Consider the following 24,695-nt stretch of genomic DNA (forward strand, 5'->3'; position numbering starts at 1 on the left):
TTATAGTTAGGTTTAAATTTTTTCACTGACTTTCCGTTGAGCTGGCACCAATTACAACATTTTCTATAAAAATACCACCTTGAATAATAAGAATTTGAATAATGGTACCATTTTGTGGGATTCTTATTCACACTAATTGAGATCTACTGTACCTGCAAAGGAAAAGTTGGGAACAGAATTTACAATAGAAGCTGGTGTGAAAGAAGACAACATTATTGGCTCAAATATCAGCATCAAGTAAAAAAGTGGTTGTCCATTAGGACTCCTAGATCCCTCTTTCAATTACTATTGCCAGGTGTCAACTATTCTATACCTGTACATGTGGTTTTTCCTACCTAAGTGCAGGACCTTATTTTTCTCACCACTGAACTGCTTTTTGTTGGACAAGGCCCAATGCTCAAGTCTGTAAAGATCCTTTTGAATGTTGAGCCTCTCTTCCAAAGTGTTAGCAATTCCCCCCAGCTTGCTGTCATCTGCAAATTTGATGAGCTCCCGTTCTATCCCCTCACTTAGACCACCTTTATGAAGAGGTTGGAGGGTTCAGGTCCCAAAACAGAAGCTTGGGATACCCCACTGCATGCTTCCCTCCATATAGATGTAGTTCCATTGAGGACAAAATGCTGTAGTTGTATAGTTGGTCAGCCAAGTGCAAATCCATCTGGTGATTTACATTAGTCAATTAAATTAGTTCTTGATTTCAAATTCTGATTCACATTACTGGAAATGATGGAACATCTAGGATTAGATAATGTGCTATTCTTTAGACAGATATACTTAGGTCAAAATTTGAGGACAATTGTTCCTATTAACCAATCAGTGTGAATACACACACATTCATATTCACTGGCTGGCTCACAAAATAGAATTTATCTCAATTTTGCTTTGCATGTTAGTGTATTGTGGCTTATTGTTAACCATGATGAAATGAACCATGGTTTAGAAAATCTGTGAGCAATGGTTGCTGTCACCAATTCTGTAACCATGAAATCTGCATCTTTCTGGAAAAAGCAGAGGCTCATAGAGGGATAGAGAAATAAGTGAACTGAGTCACAGAATAATTCTGGAGATCCACTAAAGAAAAGGTTAGTTATGCTTGATCAAAAGTAGAGTAACTTAGACAAAGAAGACAGAATCTTAAAAATTAACTCCTCCACAAACAGGAAATAATTGCCCAGTGAGAGAATCTGCTCAGGGCAACCCAATTTAATAATTTTCAAAGCACACAAATAATCATGTTGGCCCATGATGAAAATATCCCCAAAGCACAGCTGGAATAAGTACCTTCATGAACTGAATTAAGAAGCACTGATTTGAAGCATTTTCCAGTATTTGTCTTACTGAATGGAAAACCTATAAACACTGAAATAATGACAATTTACCTTTCTTTTTATTGTTTATTAAAAGTGTTTTTGTTAAAGGAACCTTTATGATCACCATCCAAACTTATGATAGTATAATCCATAGTTAAACTGTACAAAGAAACATTTTTAATTTCTATTTGTCTTGCCTCCAGACCAGTTCCCTAATTTTGTAGCACATCCTAAATTAAAGTAACAATAACCAAGTTCTCAATCATAATTTTCATTTACTAAATGGTAAATAATAAATTCATTTTTTATTTATTTTCTTATATAAGCATAAAACTCTTGCTAAGAATTTACATCAACATTTGTTGGCTTAGATACCATATAATGCTTAACTGCATATTCAAATGTGATAGTAGATCATTCTCTGGTTCTGTAATAAACCTGGACAATTTTGTTTAATAAGTTTCTCCAATCTATGCACAATTTTATAAAACTATTTTACACCCTCATACCCTTTTCTTTAAACAGTAGAGCAGTTCCCCTAACCTGTCATCATTTTGTTGTCCTTGTGTTATGTTCATTGAGTAATTGGTTCAGTGTTGCTTTTCCTTTTGTTTTGAAAGTTTCATCAGCCTCAGTTCATTTCAGACTTTAGACTTCTTAGAATTCCAGGTTATTTTTCAGAGTCTTCCTTGGCGACCCTTTCCTTTTCTTATCACTTATAGGCTTTATGAATTGTAGGTATTCATTCACTAAGTTTTTGACTAGACAGCATGGTTTCTCTTCCATTTTTTCCTAACTGGAATTATGCTTTCAGTAACTTCAGCATCTTTGACTGGCAGATAAACCTATTTGTCTCAGACCTGCCTTACTCTCCGGAAAGACTAGGTGTTCCTTGGTAGATGCATCAGGAAGCTCTCAATCAAACGAAGTTTTTTGTGGAAGGGATAGTGTTTTGACATCAACTTTGTTATCCAACCCTTTATGCAGTGTGCTCCTGTGTTTTTAAAAAGGCTTTTTACCCGCACTTCATTCTTGGCTATATTAGTACCCAGTGATCTAATTTGGGGATTTCCCAAAAGAGGTACTTGCAATCTCTTTTATCAATGAAATTTATGTCTTAATATAACCTGCTTACCAGATATGTTTTCTACTACAATTACTGGAAAAAAGCAACACTAGTTGTAATTTGTATAGTTTATTTATAAATTTTTGCTGCAGTTCCCAAAATAGAAGCAAAGACTCTCATTATTGGAGAAATCCATCAGATTTCTTTCAAGTCCATTGAAACCAGAAACATAATTCAAAGAATCCACCACAATCTGCATCAAGATATTTCTCAGCTCAAAAACTTTACAAAATGTGCAGATTTAAGGAAAGTTTAAGACAAAAATGGGTGATTTTGGATAATAATGCAGCATATAACCCATGAACTTTAGAAAAGTTGCAAAATTATCTGGAACTTTGATGGAACAAACTTAAGGAATATATGTAATACTGGATACAATAGTAACATCTGTTTAAAAATGCTAGACATCCCATAAAGAAAGCACAAAGGTTTGGCCACTAAACTTTATGTGACTTTATTTGCTAACTAATGAAATGCATGACTGTTTTCAAACTAAACTTGCCCTACAGAAAAAAGAATGTCAAATCAGAGAAATGAAGTTTATTTTCAGCTGAAAGCAACATGCTAGAAATGTTTTAAAATGTCTATGTGTATTTGTGGAACATAACAATAAAACCCCTTTCCTTAGTCATAGCATGCTTTGCTTTTTTTGTATAGGAAGCCAGTTAATCATGCAAAATTTTGTTCATGTAACTGCATTAACATTCTAATATATACATGCTGCTTCAAACCAGGAATTATCCTTTCCACAGCTTATATTCAAAGCCAGTTAAATGTTGCTTGTTAGATATTGATCATTTGGGAAAGAATCCACTATGCAGTGGCCTTAGAAAACTACCTTCTTCTTTGACTCTCTGGGGACAGGAAAGGGGAAGAGGAAACAGCATGGAACAAGAGCTGCTTCTGCTAAGAGGCTGATCTGTTGAAGCTTGTCCCACTAATTTCTCAATACAGCACATTCAGGGATAGCTTCCTGGTTGAAAATCAGAATTGGTACCATTTTTTGTCCTTGTATTTGAGCATTACCTGAAAGAATAGAGATAATAATATTCAAGTGACATGGAGATATGAATGTTTTCCTTTCATACTAACATTCTGCAGTATGAACCCTAAACGTCAACTTCCAGAGACTGCCTATCTGGGTACTTGTAAACTATGCTGGAGCAGATATTTGAAAATATGGGGAATTGATGTAACATGTCTTGACCAGGACCAGGAATTCTGCTGCTATTAGAGCCATAAAGGAAAGGGGGGAGGGGTGCCTGGGGGGTTGCTAATATTTGACAAAAGACATGTTTACTACCAATTGAGGCTTAAAGCACCACTGTACCCTTCATTGAACCTCTCCAAACATTTAGCCAGTTTCTGTTTGGGGAGGTATTAAGGAGTGAAAGCAATCAATTGTATAAATTCTGCCAAAGAGTCATATATCTTTCCAAGTGATTCTGAATGTTTGAGAGAGACAATGGATGAGGCTGCGTGGGTTAGTTGTGGGCAGCGCATCAGCCAATTCCCAATCAGATTTAAAATGTATGATTATAACAGGCAGCACAGAGGTTCTGGCACCCCTGGAAGTTACTCAGCAGAAAGCTGAAGAAAAGATTAGTAGCAGTCAGATTAGCCAACTGAAAGAACTGGATTTAATCCTGTAAAAAAACTACTTTGAAAAGTATAATCAGTGCAGTTAAAACAGTTTCTAGCTTGTCAGTCATTCATTTATTACAATTTCTCTTTCGTAACTACCTTTGTCCACCACAATCACTGCTGCTGGAATAAGGAAAAGACTAAATGCACTAAATATGGCCCAAAATAGGTAAGGTCTCAAACAAATCTGATTTATATATCATCTGCCTAATGGAGTGAATAAATCAGTTCAAAGGTATCCCTCATCTCAATGCACAGTAAAGGCAAGAAATGTTACTCTGGAATCAACACCCACCTCATGTGCATGTTTGGAAAATGCCTCTGCACTTGACATCATTCTTGTGGTCCTTTCATCTAGTTCTCCAAGTTTTTGTCCCCTTTCATCAAGAGCAAGGCGTGCACGAGCCAGATCGCCAATAGCACCTCCTGCAGCTCCTTTCATACCCTCAATTGATCCAGGAATATGCTGAGCAAGAGTACGAGATGCTTTTCCTGATGTTGCTTCACCAACTGGAAATGGAACAGAATTAAAAGCATTTTATTGTGTTTCCTGAAACTTCCTGCCTATGTCTACGCCAACAGATGAAGTAGATTATAGAAAGAATTCTCACTCAGATCACAGAATCAAAGCATTATTGAATCGTAAAGTTGGAAGAAATACTTTAGGCCATCATGAATCCAAAATAAAACATTTCCAACAGATGGCTGTCTAAATTCCATTTGAATGTATCCCTTCAAATGGAGTTCCTTTGATAATTAGTTCCACTTGAGATTAGGATTATTTTTCCCCATAACATGAAATTTGGAACCTGTCTTCCCAGGATGTAGATATCAAATTTCTACTTTCATTTGGCATGTCTTCAAATAATTCAAAACTCTATATTTTGCCAGTTCTGAAGATTGAAAATTCTCAGTGCTTTCAATCCTTGGTAGGAGGGGTAGTCCCTTATTCATTTCTGCTGTTCATATTTGAATCTGTTTATGTGACTATTTCTGCAAGCATGTCCATAACTGGCCAATGTACTGGAGGTAAGGTGCGACAAAGTAGAATAATACGTCATTATGGCTCCCAATGACTTAAAAACTATACTTCTCTTAGATACAGACTAAAATTGCATTTTCCTTTTGGTAGCTATGCCGCACACCGCTGAGTCATATTCAGTTTGTACTCATCTACTGTTCCAAGATTGCTTTTCCAAATCCTGATACTGATATTTTTCCAATTCTATATTGGTTTATATTTCTGTCTCCTATGTGATTTGTCACTGTTAAATGTAATGGTTATCTTCACCCATTTCACTATTAACTTTGAGATATTTGATACACCTCCCATTTACATCTATCAATACCACAAGATCCAACATGCTGTGGGTCCCTTCAGCTAGAGAACTTTATTTGGTGGGTCCTAGGTACCTTCTCTGCTGTGGCCCCTGCTTTATCTAACATCTTTTTCTCAAAGTGAAGCTGGCATTTCCCCCCCACCCCCGGAAGTCCCTTAAGATCCGGTTGTTTTAGCAGATTTCCAGAGCCCAGGGGACTGGTGAAATATTGAAATATTGCTCTTGTGCTATTAACACGCACTTTTTACCCAATATTATTTTATTTTAGTTTTGTGCTTTGACTTCTTTTGATGCCTTCCTTTTTTTATTTCTTCATTGGAATTGTTTGCAATGTTTTTTCAATAACTTATTTTAAGAACCCCATTATTTTTGGACTATAGTATAAAAAATAAACTGTACAAAATAAGTACTATTTATTGAGATGCTTTGGGAATATCTGCAAAAGAACTGCTTCATGTCATCACAAATCCTGGCTACCATGGGAAAACATTTCCATTCTCAGAAAAGATATTATTCTGAATGGGATAACTCTCATTGGTAGAATTTTATTTTGCAGAACAATCTTCCCCAATATAGAGCCCTCTAAGTTATTCAGGTCATTTGAGAATTTTAGCAGGTATACTTCTTGAATCACTGGCTCTTCCCAGATGGTAGAAGACAACCAACAGTTTCAGTAATCTTTCCAAGGCCCAATTTCATTTTATGGGAAACTATTCATGATGAAAATAGAGACAATAGATGGAGAAAACATGTGTTGTGCACCTATCAGATCATTTTGTAATCAAGAAACCCAAGTATATGCAATTAATACTATATTGCAGTAAGTTAAGGTTACAACATACAATGAATCCCCCCACAACCTCAATAGAATAAAAAGCAAACATACCCATATCGTCCATGAAATAAATCCCAGAGTCTAGTAATACCTTTATTTTGTCCCAAAATGGCACAGAAGAGTGTGCAAACTTTCAAGTTCTCAAGAACTCTTCATCAGGCAACATGTAACAAAAAGCAGGGAATGGAGAAGCAAGAAAGTCCAAAAATTAGGCCAGGTGTTTCAGCCATGAGGTCTGTCAGTCTTAAGATGAATGGGATATACTGAATGCAATAGAAAGTTGTAGGCATTATTGATGTCAGACAATGAGACTTTACTAAGTTCATGCAAGTAACTGATGGCTTTTGACTCCTCAGATTGACCTTACATTAGTACAATAAGATACTAGTTGCATATATCTGGGTCGATCTTTTTTCCCTTTTTGTAGGAATCATCGGTTGAGATATTCATACAATGTATTTTTATCTTTGGATACATAATAGGCATTATTCAGTACCTCCATTGTAGCCTTTAGCACAGAGAGACATAGCAACTTTCTAGAACATTCACATTTTGGAGTGAAATGGTATAATTTAAATTATCCATTTGAACAACATTTGCAACGTTGTTCAAATATTAGTTTTGAACAACCATTTCAGAAAGGCCAGTGTCATACTATCACAATTTTATACAATTTATTTCCATTTTCTATATTTTACTTTGATTCCTATTTTTTTTGTGATACATTGCATGGGAAAAACACTTACACAGTTCTTCTCGGTCAAGTGTTCCACCAGTTCCACCAAACAGCCCCTTCAGAAAACCTCTGTATTGGGCCTCTGGCGTGTCCATGGGAATGAACAAATCACCAAGCATGTCCTGTTCAAACAACAGCACAAAAAAACAATCCATTTCAGGTCTTTTCAACCAAACTTCACAAGAGAAGCTCCTGAATGTTTATTAGGCTGTATGTAGGATATACCAACAGATGAATTTTAAATGATAAATTTATCTGCTGGTTGCCAGAAGCCAGATGAAAAATTCATCTCTGAATAATCAATAATCTTCCCAACAATGAGAACTCTGATGGATCACACAAAAGCCTCTCTTGGTCAGAAAAGTTCCTTCCTAGAGTTAGTAGATGTTTTTTTATACTGTGGGATACAGTACACATAGCTGAACCTTTGGGCAATTTAAGGCAAACTCTGTCCCTGGCTTTTCTATCTTTTTCATGAGCGTCTCATTTTTTTTTTTTGTTTCACCTTTAGTAACCAATATGACTATGTTGAACCCTGCTGGCATGTATGGAAACAAAGCTTTACATCTCATGACAAGTCATGATTAACATTCAGGGGTACAACAGCACATCCCCCTATACTTTTATAGTAAGATTACCAATGATGTACTGCTAAAATGTTCCAAAAAATGGCTCTGCCAACTCCATTGCGGCCATTAACTGTAAAACAGCTTAATTGGCATGCCAGGTGTTAACGCTCACCTTTAAGTTGGTGGCCACTCTGATACCTTTGCTGTCAACTGGCTCACAAAATTCCGGAGAATTGAACAACTGGCCTTCATAAGCCACTGTGAGCCAGCACACCACTGGATTTTGCCAACCACAGTGCCCCCTGCCCTCACCCCATGCATCTTTCTAGCACTGCTATAGGAACATCAGTACACAATTATTTTTTTTCAAAAGGTGGTGGTGTTATAAGCTCTTTTTCATTACAAAAGTAATAACCTAGCCTCTCACAAGAATGCTATGTAAGAATACTAAATGAGCAGAAAATTATTGCAGCAATCCTGAACATCAAGCAAAGGAAACAGATCATATATACCAGGCATGTCCAACCCACATACCACATGTGGCCCTGGACAACTAGTAATGTGGCCCCACAAGATGGTAATAAAAATATTTTAAAACAAAAGAAGTTTGTTATTTATATACATTAACAATATTATATATATTTATATGCAGCCCAAGATAATTCCTCTTTATTCATTATGGCCCAGGTAAGCCAAAAGGTTGGTCACACTTGATCTATACATATTCCAATAAAATGAACACCCACACAATTTTATCAAAAAGTGACTGACACTCAATACATTACAGGACAATCAGCACAACTTGTGAAAAAGATAATATAGTCATACATCAAAAACAGCTCAGAAACATCTAATAAACTATTATAACTATGGGGTATCATCGTAGCACACCTAAAGCCCTCCAAAACATCCCAAGTAAACTGAAAGACCCAGTAGCCCCAGAAATAAAAACAGGAATCATCTACAATATAGAGTGTAAGTATTGTAACAGCCACTATGTAGGACAGAAGACTAGCAGAGTGTATCCTTGAACACCAACTAGCGGTCAGAAGGCTCCTTAATTACATACTACATGGACAGACTTCACCATAGTTTCAATTGGGGATTCATGAGCATTCTAGACCAAGTGAAGTCCAAAAATACTAGAGAATTCCTTGAAGTCTGGCACTTAGACAACCAGCCAGAAATAAACAACTCTATATATTATTCAAAAGAGACAATCAAAAAGCTAAAAAGGAAATAAAAAGACCAAAACACTTCTTCACCAGCAATCAACAACCAGATAAGCAGATATTAACACCAAGATTAATACTAGACTAGACCAACAATCAGGCAGTAAACTACCTCAATCAAGGAACCAAGAGCAGTCCCAACAACACTGACAGGATAAGCCACTTGTATGTAAACAGAGCAAACCTCGCTCCCTTCGAGCATTGATGTTACCTAATGAAATGTCCGCAAGAAAACAACCAAGTTCCAAGAGCACCATGGACCCCACAGGCTCCTCAGTGCTTAATGTGTCTTAGTCCTACCTCCATTCATGGAATGGGACTTCTGCGCTTCACCTGTCCAACTGGCAGAACAGGTAGCATTTGGGAGAATATTACTTGGGAATCCTGGATTTCAATCTGCAAATTAACAAACTAAATTTGGCTTCCAGGTCTGACTGAACTACATTTTACAATGCCATTGGTACCAAAGTTGCCTCATCCCAAGCACTATCCATTGTTTAAGTTCGTGATATCCAGTCCTTGCTCTAGTCAGGCAGGTCATCATGCAATCTCCATGCCTGTCACAAACCCATCTGACTGTTCCTAATGATCAGTCCACTCATAATCCAAAACTCTCTCCCCTGAAAAATCCCTGGTACAAGAGGATTTGAGTTCATCATCCAGGGATTACCGTAAAGAATACCTGCCTATAAAGAACACTATTCTCAAAAGGATTTCCCTAAGACTCTCATTCATCCTGGCAGCCACTGAGCTGTTGTTTTGAAAGAGAGCTGAAGCTATCATGTCACGAGTATTGTCTGCATTTGAGAGTCTGCATTCTCAGACTCTCAAATCATCTCCAACTCAGCCACTTTGGATTCAAGGAAACAAACTTGGTTTTTTTTTGGCATTGCACTTTTACTGCACAGAAGCTACGTTTGTCATTAGATGTCAACATCTACCTGCAGATTGTCAAACATTTCCTGGCTATAGTTCAGTCGCTGGACTTCTGTTGGAGAACCAAGATACAAAGCTTGTCCTTCATTGGTAAAACAAAAGGTCCGGGCAATCCTTGTATCTGTTTCAGGCAAGTAATTCACATCTAGCAGCGAGCGGAGGCTGGGTAAACTGAAAATAAATAGGTAGATTCTGTAGAAACAGGTTTTAACACAATATTCTGTGCAGTATATATTGACTACCATATTGTCACAGCTGTGATTCAAGCACACAAAACAAAATTATGCATTTAAATATAATCAGAATGACTGGCTGTAAATCTATGAATAATTATTTGGGAATAAGTCATATTAAATGCAATACAGTTATCAACATATGTTATCAACCTCAAGATTAGATTAGAAAATGCATGTAATTGCCTTAGCAATTCAAGGTAGGGATTCATCCTCTGTTCAAATTCCTGGATTATATTGTACTCAAATGCTGTACAAAAGCAAAGTTAAATTATCTAGCACTTGTAAATTAAACTTGCATATAAAGTCACTTCTGTGAGCCACTAAAAAGAATAAGGAAACTTCAGACTCAACCAGGCTCTGCCAACTACAGAGAATGATCTAAATACTATAAAATACTTCTGTAGCTATAAGGACATAGATAGTCCATCTTCTTGAACCTGTGAGATGCATGTGGTGTTTATGCCCTGCTTAAGGTAGATAGCTGGGGATGGTATTTTGGATCATATGTTTGTCTGGGTATTGGAGAGAGGTTAAGAGATTAGATGAATGATTGAAGCTTTCCTTAGGCATATATTCTATTCTTTGGGAGAAGATCACTAGATATAATAATCTGAGCTGTGAAGATAATTTCCAAGGTTAACAAGTAAGCAATCAGAAGTTGAAATTAGCAGGATCAACACAGGAAATTTCTCCCCAAAGGCCTAGAAATCACTTGGATGGTTCTAGCTATGTTTTAAGATGATTTGTGAATTTGAGTAAATAAATTGCATAGAATTTGGAGTTCTTGATGTGTGTGTTTTCTTAAAACATTATCTTGAACAGAATCTCCTTGGATTCCTCCTTCAGAGGGATCCATCTTTACCATCACCTTACAGACTTTGTTGTTCAGCAATTAGCGAAGAGTGCCACTTCCTTCTTCACCTCAAGGATTGTGTGTGGCAAGAAAGGGTCATAGCTTACATTCATGAAATGGTATCAAGTACCTCAGTATCATGATATGCCCATTGGCACAAAAGCATGCCAAGCAAACACTGTTACAGAGGGTCACCGCATCTGCTCGCAAAAATAATGTGTCTGTGATGTTGTGAGCATAGAGGCATATCTGGGAAGGCAATGAAAATACTTTGGCTTGTTTTTCTGAGCAGATAATGGCAAACTGGTGATCTCCTGTGTTCTGGGAGCATGAAGAATGAAGGACAAGTTTCCTTTTATTGGTTCTTTCGCTATCCTCAGTGGTGTTTGGATCTCTCCATGCTTCATAGGGAGGATGTATTAAAGTTCCCATGCAGTCCAAGCAAGCAAAGGTTAACACTGCTCCCTTTAGTGATAGAACTGTACCTATAAAACAGAATTCATAGGATTTATTAATCTCTAAACCACTTATACTGGTGCCAGTACATATTAGCTATGTTATAAAATTTCTCTCTCCTTCCTTTCCTCTTTCTCTCTTTCACACAGACACACACACACACTTTTTTTCCCAGCTTATACCATTTCAGCATATATCATTATATGATTTCAAGACAGGGTCAGACTTCTAAATCTAGATATATTGTACTCAATCAGGTCAAAGAATTCCATCCCCACTCCCCAATTTCTTAGTATATTCCCCTCATTTTTTTTTTTTAATTTGATTTATATGCCGCCCTTCTCCGAAGACTCAGGGCGGCTTACAATGTGCTCATAATCCTTATAGATGAAAAATGTTGAAATAATGTTATGTTCTCTGGAATAAGTACAAAAAATTGAATGACAAGAGGCTTGTTTCTCAGGCTTCAATCACTTCCCTGACTGTTTTTGTGCCTGCTCATCCAACAATCTTACTATCTGCAAAATTGAATGTGTGTCCTTGTTCATTGCAGTGTGAGGCTACCAATGAATTTGATTTTGGAGCTACTAAGATTGTTGGATGAGCAGCCAGGGAAGTGATTGAAGATTGGGAAATAGGCCCCCGTCAGTCAACAGGAGTGTTGATTTACCACCAGCCTATCAAGTACTTAGAAGGCAAGGGCTGGGCAGCACAAGCAAATGACAGCTAATGACTTAAAAGCCATCCATCAACACACCCCAATCAATGTCTAAAAAGCCACATACAACAGGCACTATACATACCACACAGAGAACAGCACGCACTCTGCTAAAGAGAAGTTCCCTGAAGATGGGCTCCTGCACAAGCCCGAAAGCTTGGAATACAGCACCTCTGGTCCTGGTGACCGACCCAAGTTGGATCCTGCAACATTATCTTGGGACATGTATATTTGTCTTCATTCGTGAAATAGACTTGTGTTATTTTCAGTTTTTTGTAAGTATTCAAATGACCTTACTCTCCCCTTACACATACACATGTAGACATGCACAGACATATACAAACTCTGTAGTATACATATAGGCAATCCCAGAGGTTAGCAGAGGTATACTAGTGACCTTCCTTTTTTCTTTTCTATTTCAATTAACAGCCCCAAGGCAAGAGCACAGAAAGACATAGTCTAATTAGACTTTGGGTTAATTGACATATTTCAGCAACTACAGCAATCTGAAATTCTTACCACTGAGCGAAATTGTTACTGGCTCTGTTTGCCTTAATTCATCGACAGTGGGAAGGTGAAGGGAAAGAGTCAAGACTACACCCAGACTTGTTCCAACCCAGAGGCAAGGAGACAAAGATGTGTCATTTTTCCGTGAAAATGATTCCATGAAATTTAAAGCTGTGATTGCTTCCTTAGATTCTTTGTCAATACTGCAGATGCTAGAACTTCGAGAAGGGCAGAATGAATTCTCTTTGTTTTCTGTTGAAGGAAAGTAAGACAGATTAATATATGAAGTTGCCATTTACCAAGACAAGTTACGGTCTTGCTATTATCCAGTTAAAAGAAATATATTTTCTGTGACCATCTCTTCCTCTCTCAAGGCAATCTGTGATTCTGTTTGTTAGAATATCTGGACATTAAGCAGGACTTCTCACAGACTTTTAATTTTTAATTCTGTCCATGATTATTGCTTTAGAACTCTAAAGACATGGTTAATTCATGTATAGATTGTAATTAAATTTTGTTAAAAGGTGAAAATAGAAATATCTACAGTAAATGGAAACTCACCTTCCACTGTGACAGGCAAAGAGATCTCCATGCAAGCAGCGGATTGTGCCTTCCTAAATGGAGGCTTCCCAGGAATGCGACGGTTGATTTTGGAAACATCTGCACTGGACAGCCGTTTTCCAGAACTGCAAGTTAGGGAAGTTGGATTTGTACAGTGTCCATTTACAGAATCTGTCATGAGATTACATTAGAATTTTCATTAGATCAAAAAGAGGTTGCTTTTATTGCTGCTGTTATTTGACAATTTCTTCTCAACTTATACTTCTTACACATTTTTAAAATACTGTATTGTCTTTTGAGAAAATGAAATTTGTCTGTTTACTGTTATTTGTTTTCTATATTCTACCAAAACTAGAAAAGGTAGGCATTATATTATAGAATTTTACAAAACATATTATATAATATAAATTTTTAATTAAGAAAGAGAACAACTTTATTCAATCTATTGCCAGTAATAAAATCTACATTAATATTTCTCTTAACTATTACATGGAAAATATTGTAATAGCCTATATTTTTAATGAATACCAAAATTTTGTTCAAAATTGAAGATCCGATGCAATTTTTTTGTATAGAAGATATTGTAAATTATATAGGCCCTTCATGCCATTACTCATTCCCTTATTCCCTGGTCATCTCTTGGTTAGATTACTGCAACACACACTACATGGGGCTACCCTTGAAAAATATTCAGAAGTTACAATTGGTACAGAATCATTTTAACAGTTCTATTGATGGCAGCCCAAACCACAATAATAGGATAAGACCAAAGCATGTGACCAAACTCCTAAATTATATGTCCAATGGATTATAACTTGAACATTTTCTGAGGCACTTAGAAAAGGGAATAAAAACTTTATAACTTATGTTTGAGCATCCTATTATCATTATTTTGGTTCTAAAGTTGAACAGCCCAACACCCCTCATATGTACTTGAAGAGGGTTCACAATTATTTACTGTGTCTTAGCCATTCAGTTATAAAGTCCAGACAAAAAAAAACCAATATAAAGAAGAAAAACTTTAAAGAAATATATAATTACACTGATATCTTGGTACTCAACTGCTTTGAAACTCATTGAATTTGGTAAACACATTTTGATGTGGAAAGTTTGTCCTGGTATTCATTGTTTGTTTGGTATTCTATGCACAAGCTAGAATTTGTCAACGGCCTTTTGACTCACTACATTATTCCTTATGGGAAAAAATTGTTTGGTACTCATCATTTTTGGTACTCATCACGCCTCCTGGAACCAATTAACAATTGAGTACCAATTGAGTACTGTATTATAACCCAGTGCGATGTTTGCTGCTGGAGCTGTTTCTATTAACAGTCAATAGAAGTAGAAGGGAATGATTCTCCAATTCCCCTAACTTGTCCTCAAAAAGAGCCTTGGTAGTACAGTGGTTTAAAGCACCCTGTTATTAACACAGCTGCCTGCAATTACTGCAGGTTCGAATCTTACCAGGCTCAAGGTTGACTCAGCCTTCCATCCTTTCTAAGGTAGGTTAAATGAGGACCCAGTTTGTGGGGGCAATAAGCTGACTTTGTATAAATATACAAAAGAATGAAGGCTATTGCTTAACGCATTGTAAGCCGCCCTGAGTCTCTGGAGAAGGGCGGCATATAAATCAAATTAAAAAAAAAATTTTTTTTAAATGTAAGACCAGACTAGAAAACCACAGGGCTGCAATGGGGACCGAGAAAAAAAAAGTTTAATTATGCAAACAGACATCTGTTTACATTTATCCACTCAAACTACAAAATATATCCAAAATTTTAAAGGCACAATGCCTTCATTTCTAATTTCCAATAATTCTTACCCAAAATATCAAATCATATTGGTTTTAACTATTTATTTTCATAATGCCCCTAAAGAAACTTTTGAAGACTGGCCCAACTGGGTACACTTCTCATTTTAAACTGGGTAGACTGGCATTTGAAGCTAGTCCGCTCAATACAACATGTTACACTGGAAATTTCCTCTTATTGCAAACATGGGCATAATAAATTGGACATAATAAGCTGGTTACAGTCAGCCCTGTGGAAGGCAGAAAGAATTAAAACTCTGTTCTCCATTTCACAGTCCCTGCTCCAACATGACTTCTCACATCAACTGTTTGTTTGGAAAAGAGAGAGAAATTACTCTTCAAAGCAGAATTATGGGAATAACATTCAGGCAAAGAAAAACTTAATTTTATCTATTCTTGCAATTCCCGGTAACGATGCCTTTCTATCTTTCTTTATAAATGGCTCCAGGAAGACAAAAGTAAGATTAATTTTAATACAAAGCTAATACAAATGTCTGGGCATAAAGAATAGATTGCCCTGGTTAGACATCTTGCGTGTCTAAGAAAACTTTCAGAAAATAGAGGTCAGAAGTTGACTTCCTACCCTTCCCTGTGCTTTTTTTTTCTTTTGCCCTTGTCTGATGGTTTGTGAGTGAGTGGCTTCACATGCCTTTCCCTTATGAATGATTTGCCTTATTAAACCAGTCTTCATGTGTGCTCTTTCATATCTCCATCAGGAACTAATATAATCAAATTCCCAATAGGTTAGACATGAGCTGACAGTTTAGTTCTGTTGGTAGAGGAGGAAATGGATTTAAAAGATTTTGAGAGACATGATGGTAAACAAATCTGCAAATTTTCTACATAAGTCCAAAATGAAAACTATTTCTAAGGAACTATTTGTAATTCAGCATGTTCTGACTTGATTTCATGTTTCTAAGGCAGCAAGATCAGATTGAAATTCTGAGATGCTAAATCTAAAGGCAACTAGGCCCCAAATAATACCTGAAGCTGTGGGGGACCTGCATCGCTCCAGCTCCATTGGAAGTGGACCATCCGGTACCTCTGTGAGACCTATTACAATATTAAATTAGAAAATATTAATAATTATTGCAATCAACATTTTATAAGCAGACTTTTCCTCAAAAGACCTCTTTTTGTTCTTTTCCATTCCGTTCTGTAGTGAATAAATAAGATGGCTTGATGGACAGAGGGAAGATCCAGTACCAGGACAATGATCAGATAGACAAAATTTGATCCCAAGGCAAGAAAGTGATTTGCAAAAACTTCTCAGTCAGTTTCTCACCACCCAAGGAAGGAAGGAAAGGAAGCACATTTGGACTTGCAAGATTGATGTCGGCCCTATAAGGTAGACCCAAAGTAAAAAGCGGAGAGATGCAGACCTACAGCTACTTTTATTAGAACATCTATTACAGAATCTTACAAGTCTGAACATACACATTCACGTTTTACTCTGGGTGGTCTGCAACCCACACAAGAACAGATTTAAGTACAGGTATGGAATTGTACAATTGTATTCTGGCAATGAATGCCATTTTGCTCCCTGGAATTCAATCGCTGGATACAATTCAATGGACTGGGACTATGAAATGTTGTTCAAATTAATTTTCACTGTATTTGCTACCTGCAGTAAACTGCTTGCTTCTGCGAGGAGAACGAGGTTGGCGCTGATAGGGATCACTCGATCCATAGAGATCAAAGTGTCCTATGCTCAGCAGTTTAATCTTCTGTATAAAATCTACGACAACCAGACCATTGCAGTTTCCAAATGCAACTCTGTGAAAAGAAATATGGTTTAAATATTTTGGAGTTCTCTCTTCCAAGTACTAAAACTGGAACAGGTTTCAAACAAAGAAGCATTCATATAAGGTAATCCTTGTTCTTAATTTTTATTTTTCTTCGTCGATTGTTTTTTATCACACATATTGTCTTTTATTGTTCTTATAGTTTGAGCCCCAGAGAAATCTGGAGTCAGATGATATCTACATCTAAATATAGCTCATTTTAAGAACCAGATCAGATGATGGGTCATTCACCTTTGCTTTCATGACAGACACTGAAAAGGGAGCCTTGCTTGTCAAGAAGAGCTGGCTTAAGCCGTGGGTAGGTGGGCTACTCATAGCCTACAGGTGTCATATAGTTCATAGAACGTCATATTGAGTGCCCTAAGACCAGGCCGCTGACATTCATCAGTGATATGGTCAAATTTTGGCATTAGCACATATGGTCACTTTTTTTGTAAGTATGTGTCAGCTTTGGAAGCCATATTAGCAACAGAAGCTTCCACGCTGCCACCTTCTTGTATGTGGGAAAGTAGGAGGAGGGACTTAGTAGAGGGAATGTAGTTAGACAAAATAGCATTCTTCTTTTCGGTCAAGGTCAGGACAATCCTGCATCTGGAGAAGGAGTGGTTGGACTGATGTCTCGAGATGGGATGGATGGTGATTGGACCATGTGATGGACTGATGAGTGAAGGAATGGTTTTGGGGATTTTGATTTACTGAGGGAAAACCCAGAACTCTCAGATTTGGGTTTTCCCAGATGTGCCAATATACTTACTCTAATAAATGGAACTTTGAGAAAATGCCTGGCTCAGAGTTTTTAATTGGAGTTGGGTTTTTCTGGAACACTGACAATATGCTTATAAGGATGGGAATGAGAACAATTTGGCTCTGACATGCATATTATTTCATAAAGGGCCAAAAACTCTTGTAAAATCCTAAATTTTTAAAATCTCTGAATTCCTTTTTTTAAGAAAAAATCCTTTTCAATTTTTTGATTTCTTTTTTCAATTTTAAAATTCTTTGTTCAAATTTTAATCTTTTTTCAATTCTTAAATATTATTTTTAATTGTAAGTTCTTTTTACAATTTTTAAATCTTTCCATTTTAAATTCTTTTTTCATATTTTGCAATTTTGCAATTTCTTTTTTCAACTAAACATTTAAAAAACAGTTTACTTATTTTAATCTTTAGAAATTTTTCAATTCTTAATTATCTAAAAAAACCACAGAAATAGAGACAGACTCTTAAAACAGGGAAGAGAGTGATGAATTTTTGAAGACAGAGAAGAAAAGATCAAGAACTCTTGTAAACTATTGTAATCTGACACTCCGCAACAGGACAAATATTTAAATTTTCAGGAATTTTTAATTTTTTAGCAAACAAACAAAGAAAAAAGTCATGGAAATAGAGACTGACTTTATAGTGACTTGCAAAGTGTGCCAAATGTTTCAGTTTATGCCCACAGAAGACCCAAACTATGTATGTTTCAAATGTAAACTACTTGAATTACTAGAAGAAAAAGTAAAGGCAACTCCTACCCACTCTGAAATTCAATGAGCAAAGCGAGAAATCCCAACCTAAACAAGAAGACTACACCAAAATAAAACACAATAGGGAGCAAACAGCTTCTTAAAAAATGATGACCCGATATATGAACATAAAGAAGAAAACCGATACACCCAAATCAAACACAATAGGGAACAAACAGCTTCCGTAAAAAATGGGCCTACATATGTACCTAAAGAGCAAGACCAATGGAAACATGTCACTCTTAGAAGAAAACAACCAAGAGCAAAGCCCCTACTATCTACCCTAGCCCACTCTAATGAAGCCCCTATGGAACTGAACAATCGCTTTCATAGCCTCCCCCTGGAAGAAAATATACAGATATTCACAAAAGAGCATTCATCAATAGTTTCTAAAAAAGAGGTGCAACCCAGCATTCCTGCGACAGAAAGAAAAATATCCCAGACTTCCCTAGGGGAAAAAAGGCGAATATTGATGATAGGAGAATCAATTCTTAGGGGAACAGAAACTGTAGTCTGCAGACCATGCAGTCAATCTAGGGAGGTATACTGTCTCCCTGGAGTAAAAATCAAAGATGTAACTGAGTACCTTATTAAAATAATCAATCCCATGGATTACTACCCCTTTCTTCTCCTACATGTGAGGACCAATGACACAACAATGAATCTGAAAACAATAACAAGAGATTACGAACAGCTAGGGAAGAAAGTTAAAGAATTAGGAGTGGTGTTTTCATCTATACTTCCCACAAAAGGCCAAAATCCAATGGGGGAACAAAGGGTTTTAGAAATGAACCACTGGTTTAAAAACTGGTGTTGTCGACAAAACTTTGGCTTCCTACACCATGGTCTGCATTACCTAGAGGAAGGGCTGCTAGCAAGGGATAGACTGCACCTCACAAGAACTGGAAACAATATATGATGTTTCTGATAAACTGAATTTTAGTCCATAATGACATAATATAATCCTTAAAGAGTCACAATAGTCTTGCTCAGCTTTCATGCAAGATTCTTATGGATAACCTTTAATCCCTAATTCTTATGAAAATGGCAGATTCTTATTGATAACCACACTGAAAGTATATATATATATGTAAATAATTGTAATTAACTAGCAAGTTAATTAAATAAGGAACTAATATATACACCTATTGTTGCATAAACAATATGTAATTTGCCTTCTAGACATAAAACAAATAATTTAGAATTATTATGCTTGAGTTTTGTTTTGGGTGCCATTACGATACAGACATTTAATAGCATTTGATAACTATACTGTCACCATGATCACACATATTTAGGAGATGCTCGAATGTATGTAAAAGATAGCAAGATATTTTTAAATAAGTAAATACTGTATCATAATGGAAAACTAGTGAATTCAGCAGGCTACTTAGGTTTGTTTCCTTAATAATCCTCTAATAATCAATGCAATGAAAGTAATTAAAATAAGAGTCACATGATAGCAGTCTTCCAGTACTTGAGGGGCTGTCACAGAGAAGAGGGGGGTCAATTTATTCTCCAAAGCACCAGAGGACAAGATAAGAAGTAATAAGTGGAAGCTTGTTAAAGAGAGAATCTAGAACTGAGAAATTTCCTGTCAATGAAAACTATTAATCAGTGGAATAGCTTGCCCCCAGAGTTGTGGATACGCCATCGCTGCAAGTTTTGAAGAAATTTTTCACACTTTTCAAGACCATTTGATAGGGATGGTATAAGATCTCCTGTTTTAAGCATGGGGTTGGACTAGAACACTGGTCCATAACTTTTCCAGCTCTGCGGACTGGCAGCAGCAGCGATCAGGGAGAGGGAATGGTATCAGGTGTGTGCCCGCTGCTTGTGCAAATAGAGCTTTGCACGCTTGCGTGCTCACCTGCCGCATACATGGCCCAGTTGGAGGTGAGCAACGGCTGTAAGGAGCTCTCCCAAAACCAAATTAGGTTTTTCTTTTTTAACGTTTTTAAAGTATTTTTATATTTTTAATTCATTTTTAATCTATTTTTATTCATACTGGACTTTTACAAAGCACATATAGTGTGGCTACTGTTTGTTTTAGACATATTTTAACAACACTACAACCTGCATTCCTGGCTTAGGCTACTCCTGTGACTTCTCCTTGCAAGGCCTGAAATTCGGATTACCGGACTTGTTGACAAACCTCAGTGGAGGCCCCTAACCTCGGAGGGGATTTTGAGCTGTTTGTTTTTGGAACGAGTACAGTAAGGAACTGGCTGGCTGCAGACACTCCCGGTAGGCCTGCTTTTAATGAAACTCTATCAGCTTTTTAGTCTCTTTCTCCCACATATTTCCCTTGTGAAATAATTTAAACAATTTAAACAATTCTGAAAATAGATGATAGCAAAGAAGTGGGAGTAAAAGACAAGCCGTTGTTTGGAAAGGAGATTGGTTTTTACCTCTGTGGTGCCTCGGCTGAGACCATCATTAAGGCCTACCTTAACTACGATTGCTGAGGGAGGATAAATTGTTGCGATATTTAATTTCGCTGGGAGATACTGGATCAACTATCTACCAGAATGGGAAAGAAAAGTAAGAGGCAGAGAGCTTGCTCTCTCTCCCCAAAATCTATGACGGAACTTAATTACTCCAAGCCTCTTAAACAGCTTAAATTGGATGACTTTATGGAGAGGTGTAATCCAGAACCCCAATCTGAACTTCGAACTTTGTCTCTGTCGACTGTATCATTGGGAGGGGGAGATACAGAAGGGGAGTTTTCTTCCCGGATTTCAGATTCAAACTCCCCTGCTAGAATGGGTGATTTTTCAAGCTCTATCCCCTCTCCTACTCCTAGCTGCTTAAAAGAAGTTCCGACATATTCAGACCTCAGAGAGATGGTCTGTACTCAGAGTATGTTAACTGCGCACACAGTAGATTCAATATATGACTTACTGACATCGATCAAAAGAGACATCGAGAGGATCTTCCAATTCTTAAATGGCCCTCACTCCGCAGCTAAGGAGGGTGAGATTGCACACCGTCCTGACGCGCGGAGAGAGTGGGAGGGTGTAAGACCTCAACCCAAACAACAAAGCATTGCAAGTACTGATGCTAACCCTCATCAAGGAAGAAGGTTGTTAAAGAAACAAATCGCTTTAAGGATAAGGAAAATCCCATGCAATAGAGGACGATGGACTTCAAAGGAAAGGATAACCCTCTCACTTGCACAGCTATTGAAATCTGATCCTTTATTAATAGATCTACTCAGATATGAAAAACTTCCCCAGCATAGCAATTGTGTCCGACTAATACTCCATTTTGACAGCAATACTATACCGAACGCTGTAATGAAAAGAAAAGGATCCCTGCTCAGATTTGAAGTCATTCCTACAAGAGTCTTCTCAAGTGGGCCCATTAAACCGCTTTTACAAGGACTTAACCAAACATCAAAAATGGTACCCAAGAACCACGCTGCTACCTCCAGGGTCTTTCCTCCAGAATCCGGAGAAACTATGGAGGCAGGTCAGATCAGGGAGGTCCCACATATGAAGGCAAGCACCGACAAACCAGAGGATGCTATAATCAGCGAATTTGTCTCCTTGTCTCCAAAGGAGCAAAGGTCGATGTTAATTGAATTTGATTTATTAAGATCTTTGCTAGCACAAGCGTGTAGTTCAACGAGAAGGCTATCCAAGTCGGAAGAACGGGGAAAGCATGTGCAGACAAGGCCTAAAGTCGTTAAGTCCGTCCAGCGGGATAGAAGGGAAGGCCAAAGTCTTTTCAAAGAAACAAAGACCATGAACGTAGCGGCAGAAGTTCACCCTCCCCCAACAGTGCAACTGCCCTCACCTGTCTCATCTTCCTTAAGAACGGAGGAGGTACTTCCGCAACAAACAGAGGCCACTTTTGACCCCTTTGGCACTCCAGAGAAGGCGGTGGTAGTAATTCCGGACCCCCCCCACCAGAAGGGTGGAGGAAGAGACACAAGGAGTAGTGCCTCGGGGTGACTGACTAAACAACAAATGGCCAACAACTAGGGTATCTTATATCCCTAGCCTTTCCCTCCTGTCCTGGAATATAGCGGGCTGGAAAGGCATTGCAAACCGGATGGATTTTATAAAATTGATTTCAACACATCATCTCATCCTCCTTCAAGAAACCTGGCTGACTACTAATGATCCACAGATCAGTTTACCGGGTTTTGCCTCATGGCATAAACCGGCAGGCAAAGTCAATTTAAGAGGGAGGGCAATTGGGGGTTTAACCACGTTGGTCAAAAGGGATACGGGATGGAAGGGTGAAGAAATTTCTTTAGATCCTCAATTCCAATATATTCTGCCTATTAGATGTACATTCAGGGGGATGAACTTAATCTTAATTAATGTATATATCGCTCCATTTTCATTCCACCTTTTAGGAAGGGATTTGTGGGATGAATTAGATTCAGTATTAGCTACCTTAAAGGGACGCTTTCCCCAAGCAAAAATTATATTAGCTGGAGATACTAATGCAAGACTAGGTCCCTCAATGAAGAGCTATGCTAACCGAGGCCTGGTACCAACTGGTTACTTATATAATGAGTTCACTTGGTCCTCAATGGACAAAAGGACCAATAAATATGCCCAGAGGTTAATTTCCCTGCTGTTTATGAATGATATGCAAGTACTTAGTGGCTCGAGTGATGGCTATATATATCCCTATACTTTCTCGTCCAACAAAACCTCAACCTCTATCGATTATATCTGCACTTCCTCTAGTTTAGTACACCATTTTTCAGAAGTAAGAGCTATATTTAGAGAGGAAAGTGACCACTTTCCCATCACGGCTCTGGTTTCACTCTCTTCAGAAGTTAGGCCTCATTCAAGAGAGGAAATTGACACCTTAGCAAACGCCCGGGTTTATAACTATAAAAGGCTATATTGGCACAGACTTGATGTCAAATCTGTCACCACTTATTTGGGCTCAGACGAAGCCAGACACCTAGCAAGGGAAATCTCCCAATCTAAGCCCGGAGACAACACTCCAATGCCAGCTTATACAGAGCTAACTTCTACTCTTAGGAACTTAATGATCCAGAACGATAGAAAAGTAGATGGGATCTCTAGAAAGTGGTTTGATGATGATTGCCATAACTTGAGGTCAAATCTAAGAGCCGCAGTTAAGAAAGTTAACCGATCCAGACAGGATGGTGATTATTCAAATATGGTTCAACTCAGGAGAGCATACAAATCCCTACTGAAAAACAAGAAAAGTAGCTATAACACCAGGATGTGGAAAGAGGTAGAAATGGCAGCAAAATCCCAATTCCCTACGATCTTTTGGCATAAGATAGCCAGTATATTAAAACAACGTTCCCCATTTATGGACACTGATATATCAGCAGTAAAATGGGAGAAGCACTATCTTGCTTTATTTGATGGTAACAATACAACAAATGTCTTGCAATTGGATATCCTCCAGCAAGAATTAAGGAAATGTCCGGAATAGACACCAGTTACCCCTACCGAAGTTAAGCATATAATTCAATCCTTAAAAGCCGGGAAGGCCCCTGGAGAGGACTTGTTGCCTCCTGAACTCTTTAGGTCCAACATTGATTTTTGGGTACCGGTGCTGGTAGCACTGTTTACTTATATCGATAAAGTAGGGATAATCCCTGAAGGGTGGAGGTTAGCTATAGTTTTTCCAATTTTTAAGAAAGGTGACAGAGCTGCCCCATCCAACTAATGACCCATCAGTCTTCTTAATATAATTTCAAAAATGTATACGAAACATCTCCTAAATAAAATAGAGGACTGGTGCTTGGATAAGGAAATTCTGGCAAATGAGCAGGCAGGTTTTAGATCAGGTAGGTCTACCATAGACAATTGTTTTGTCCTTTCCCACTTAATTAATAAATACAAGACCCAGGGGAAAAAGCTGTATACTGCCTTTATTGACCTTACTGCTGCTTTTGATTCTATAGATAGGAACCACTTGTGGAGGAAACTACAAGTTATGGGGATGGACCCCAGACTTATTTTGTTGATCAGGATTCTCTATACTAATACGGCAATTAGAGTCAGATATGCAGCAAATGGGGCCTCAACAAACAGCATACCGACAACTAGAGGAGTGAGGCAGGGCTGCCTGCTGGGCCCTACTCTTTTTAACCTTTATATAAATGATATCCCAGCGCAGCTGGATGATCTTCTGACGCACAGCCCCCAAATAGGCTCTAGATTTATTAACGTATTAATGTATGCCGATGACTTAGTGTTGTTTTCTAGAACCCAAATAGGAATGAGGAGACTTCTTGACAAGCTCACACGTTACTGTACTGCAAGCCACTTGACTATAAATGTAGCTAAATCAAAAGTTTTAGTCTTTGGCAATAAGAATAAAAAGCACAATTGGCAGATTAATGACACAAAAATTGAGCAAGTTACCCAATATACTTATCTTGGAATTGTTTTTTCCAGTGCAGGAGGTTGGACTCCGCACCATCAACACCTTTCTCAAAAGGTCAGAGCAGGAGCAAGCCTTGTATCCAAATTAAGTAAACAAATCCAACCAACCTCCATCT

The 24,695-nt window shown here is 37.7% G+C and overlaps 1 protein-coding gene across 4 annotated transcripts in view; it reads right to left on the reverse strand.

Moving 5' to 3' along the window:
- Positions 1–1,380: 1,380 nt before the first annotated feature.
- The window catches only part of STXBP5L (syntaxin binding protein 5L), an 84,067-nt gene continuing 60,752 nt past the window's right edge, over positions 1,381–24,695 (reverse strand). The window contains exons 18-27 of one of the 4 annotated variants that reach the window (XR_015732762.1): positions 16,494–16,645; positions 15,854–15,922; positions 13,060–13,230; positions 12,511–12,750; positions 10,948–11,302; positions 9,734–9,899; positions 7,002–7,113; positions 6,347–6,405; positions 4,376–4,590; positions 1,381–3,462 (exon numbers count right to left, since the gene is read on the reverse strand). Coding sequence is in view for 2 of the 4 variants with exons in the window: in XM_034411125.3 (XP_034267016.1) it covers positions 3,421–3,462; positions 4,376–4,590; positions 7,002–7,113; positions 9,734–9,899; positions 10,948–11,302; positions 12,511–12,750; positions 13,060–13,230; positions 15,854–15,922; positions 16,494–16,645 (1,522 nt within the window). In the remaining 2 variants the exon portion in view is untranslated. The other 3 variants (XM_034411125.3, XR_004590156.3, XM_034411126.3) reach the window with 3 other exon arrangements.

Source organism: Pantherophis guttatus, chromosome 2, assembly GCF_059756535.1.
Source record: "Pantherophis guttatus breed Tessera chromosome 2, ASM5975653v1, whole genome shotgun sequence".
In the NCBI taxonomy this organism is placed as follows: Eukaryota; Metazoa; Chordata; class Lepidosauria; order Squamata; family Colubridae; genus Pantherophis; species Pantherophis guttatus.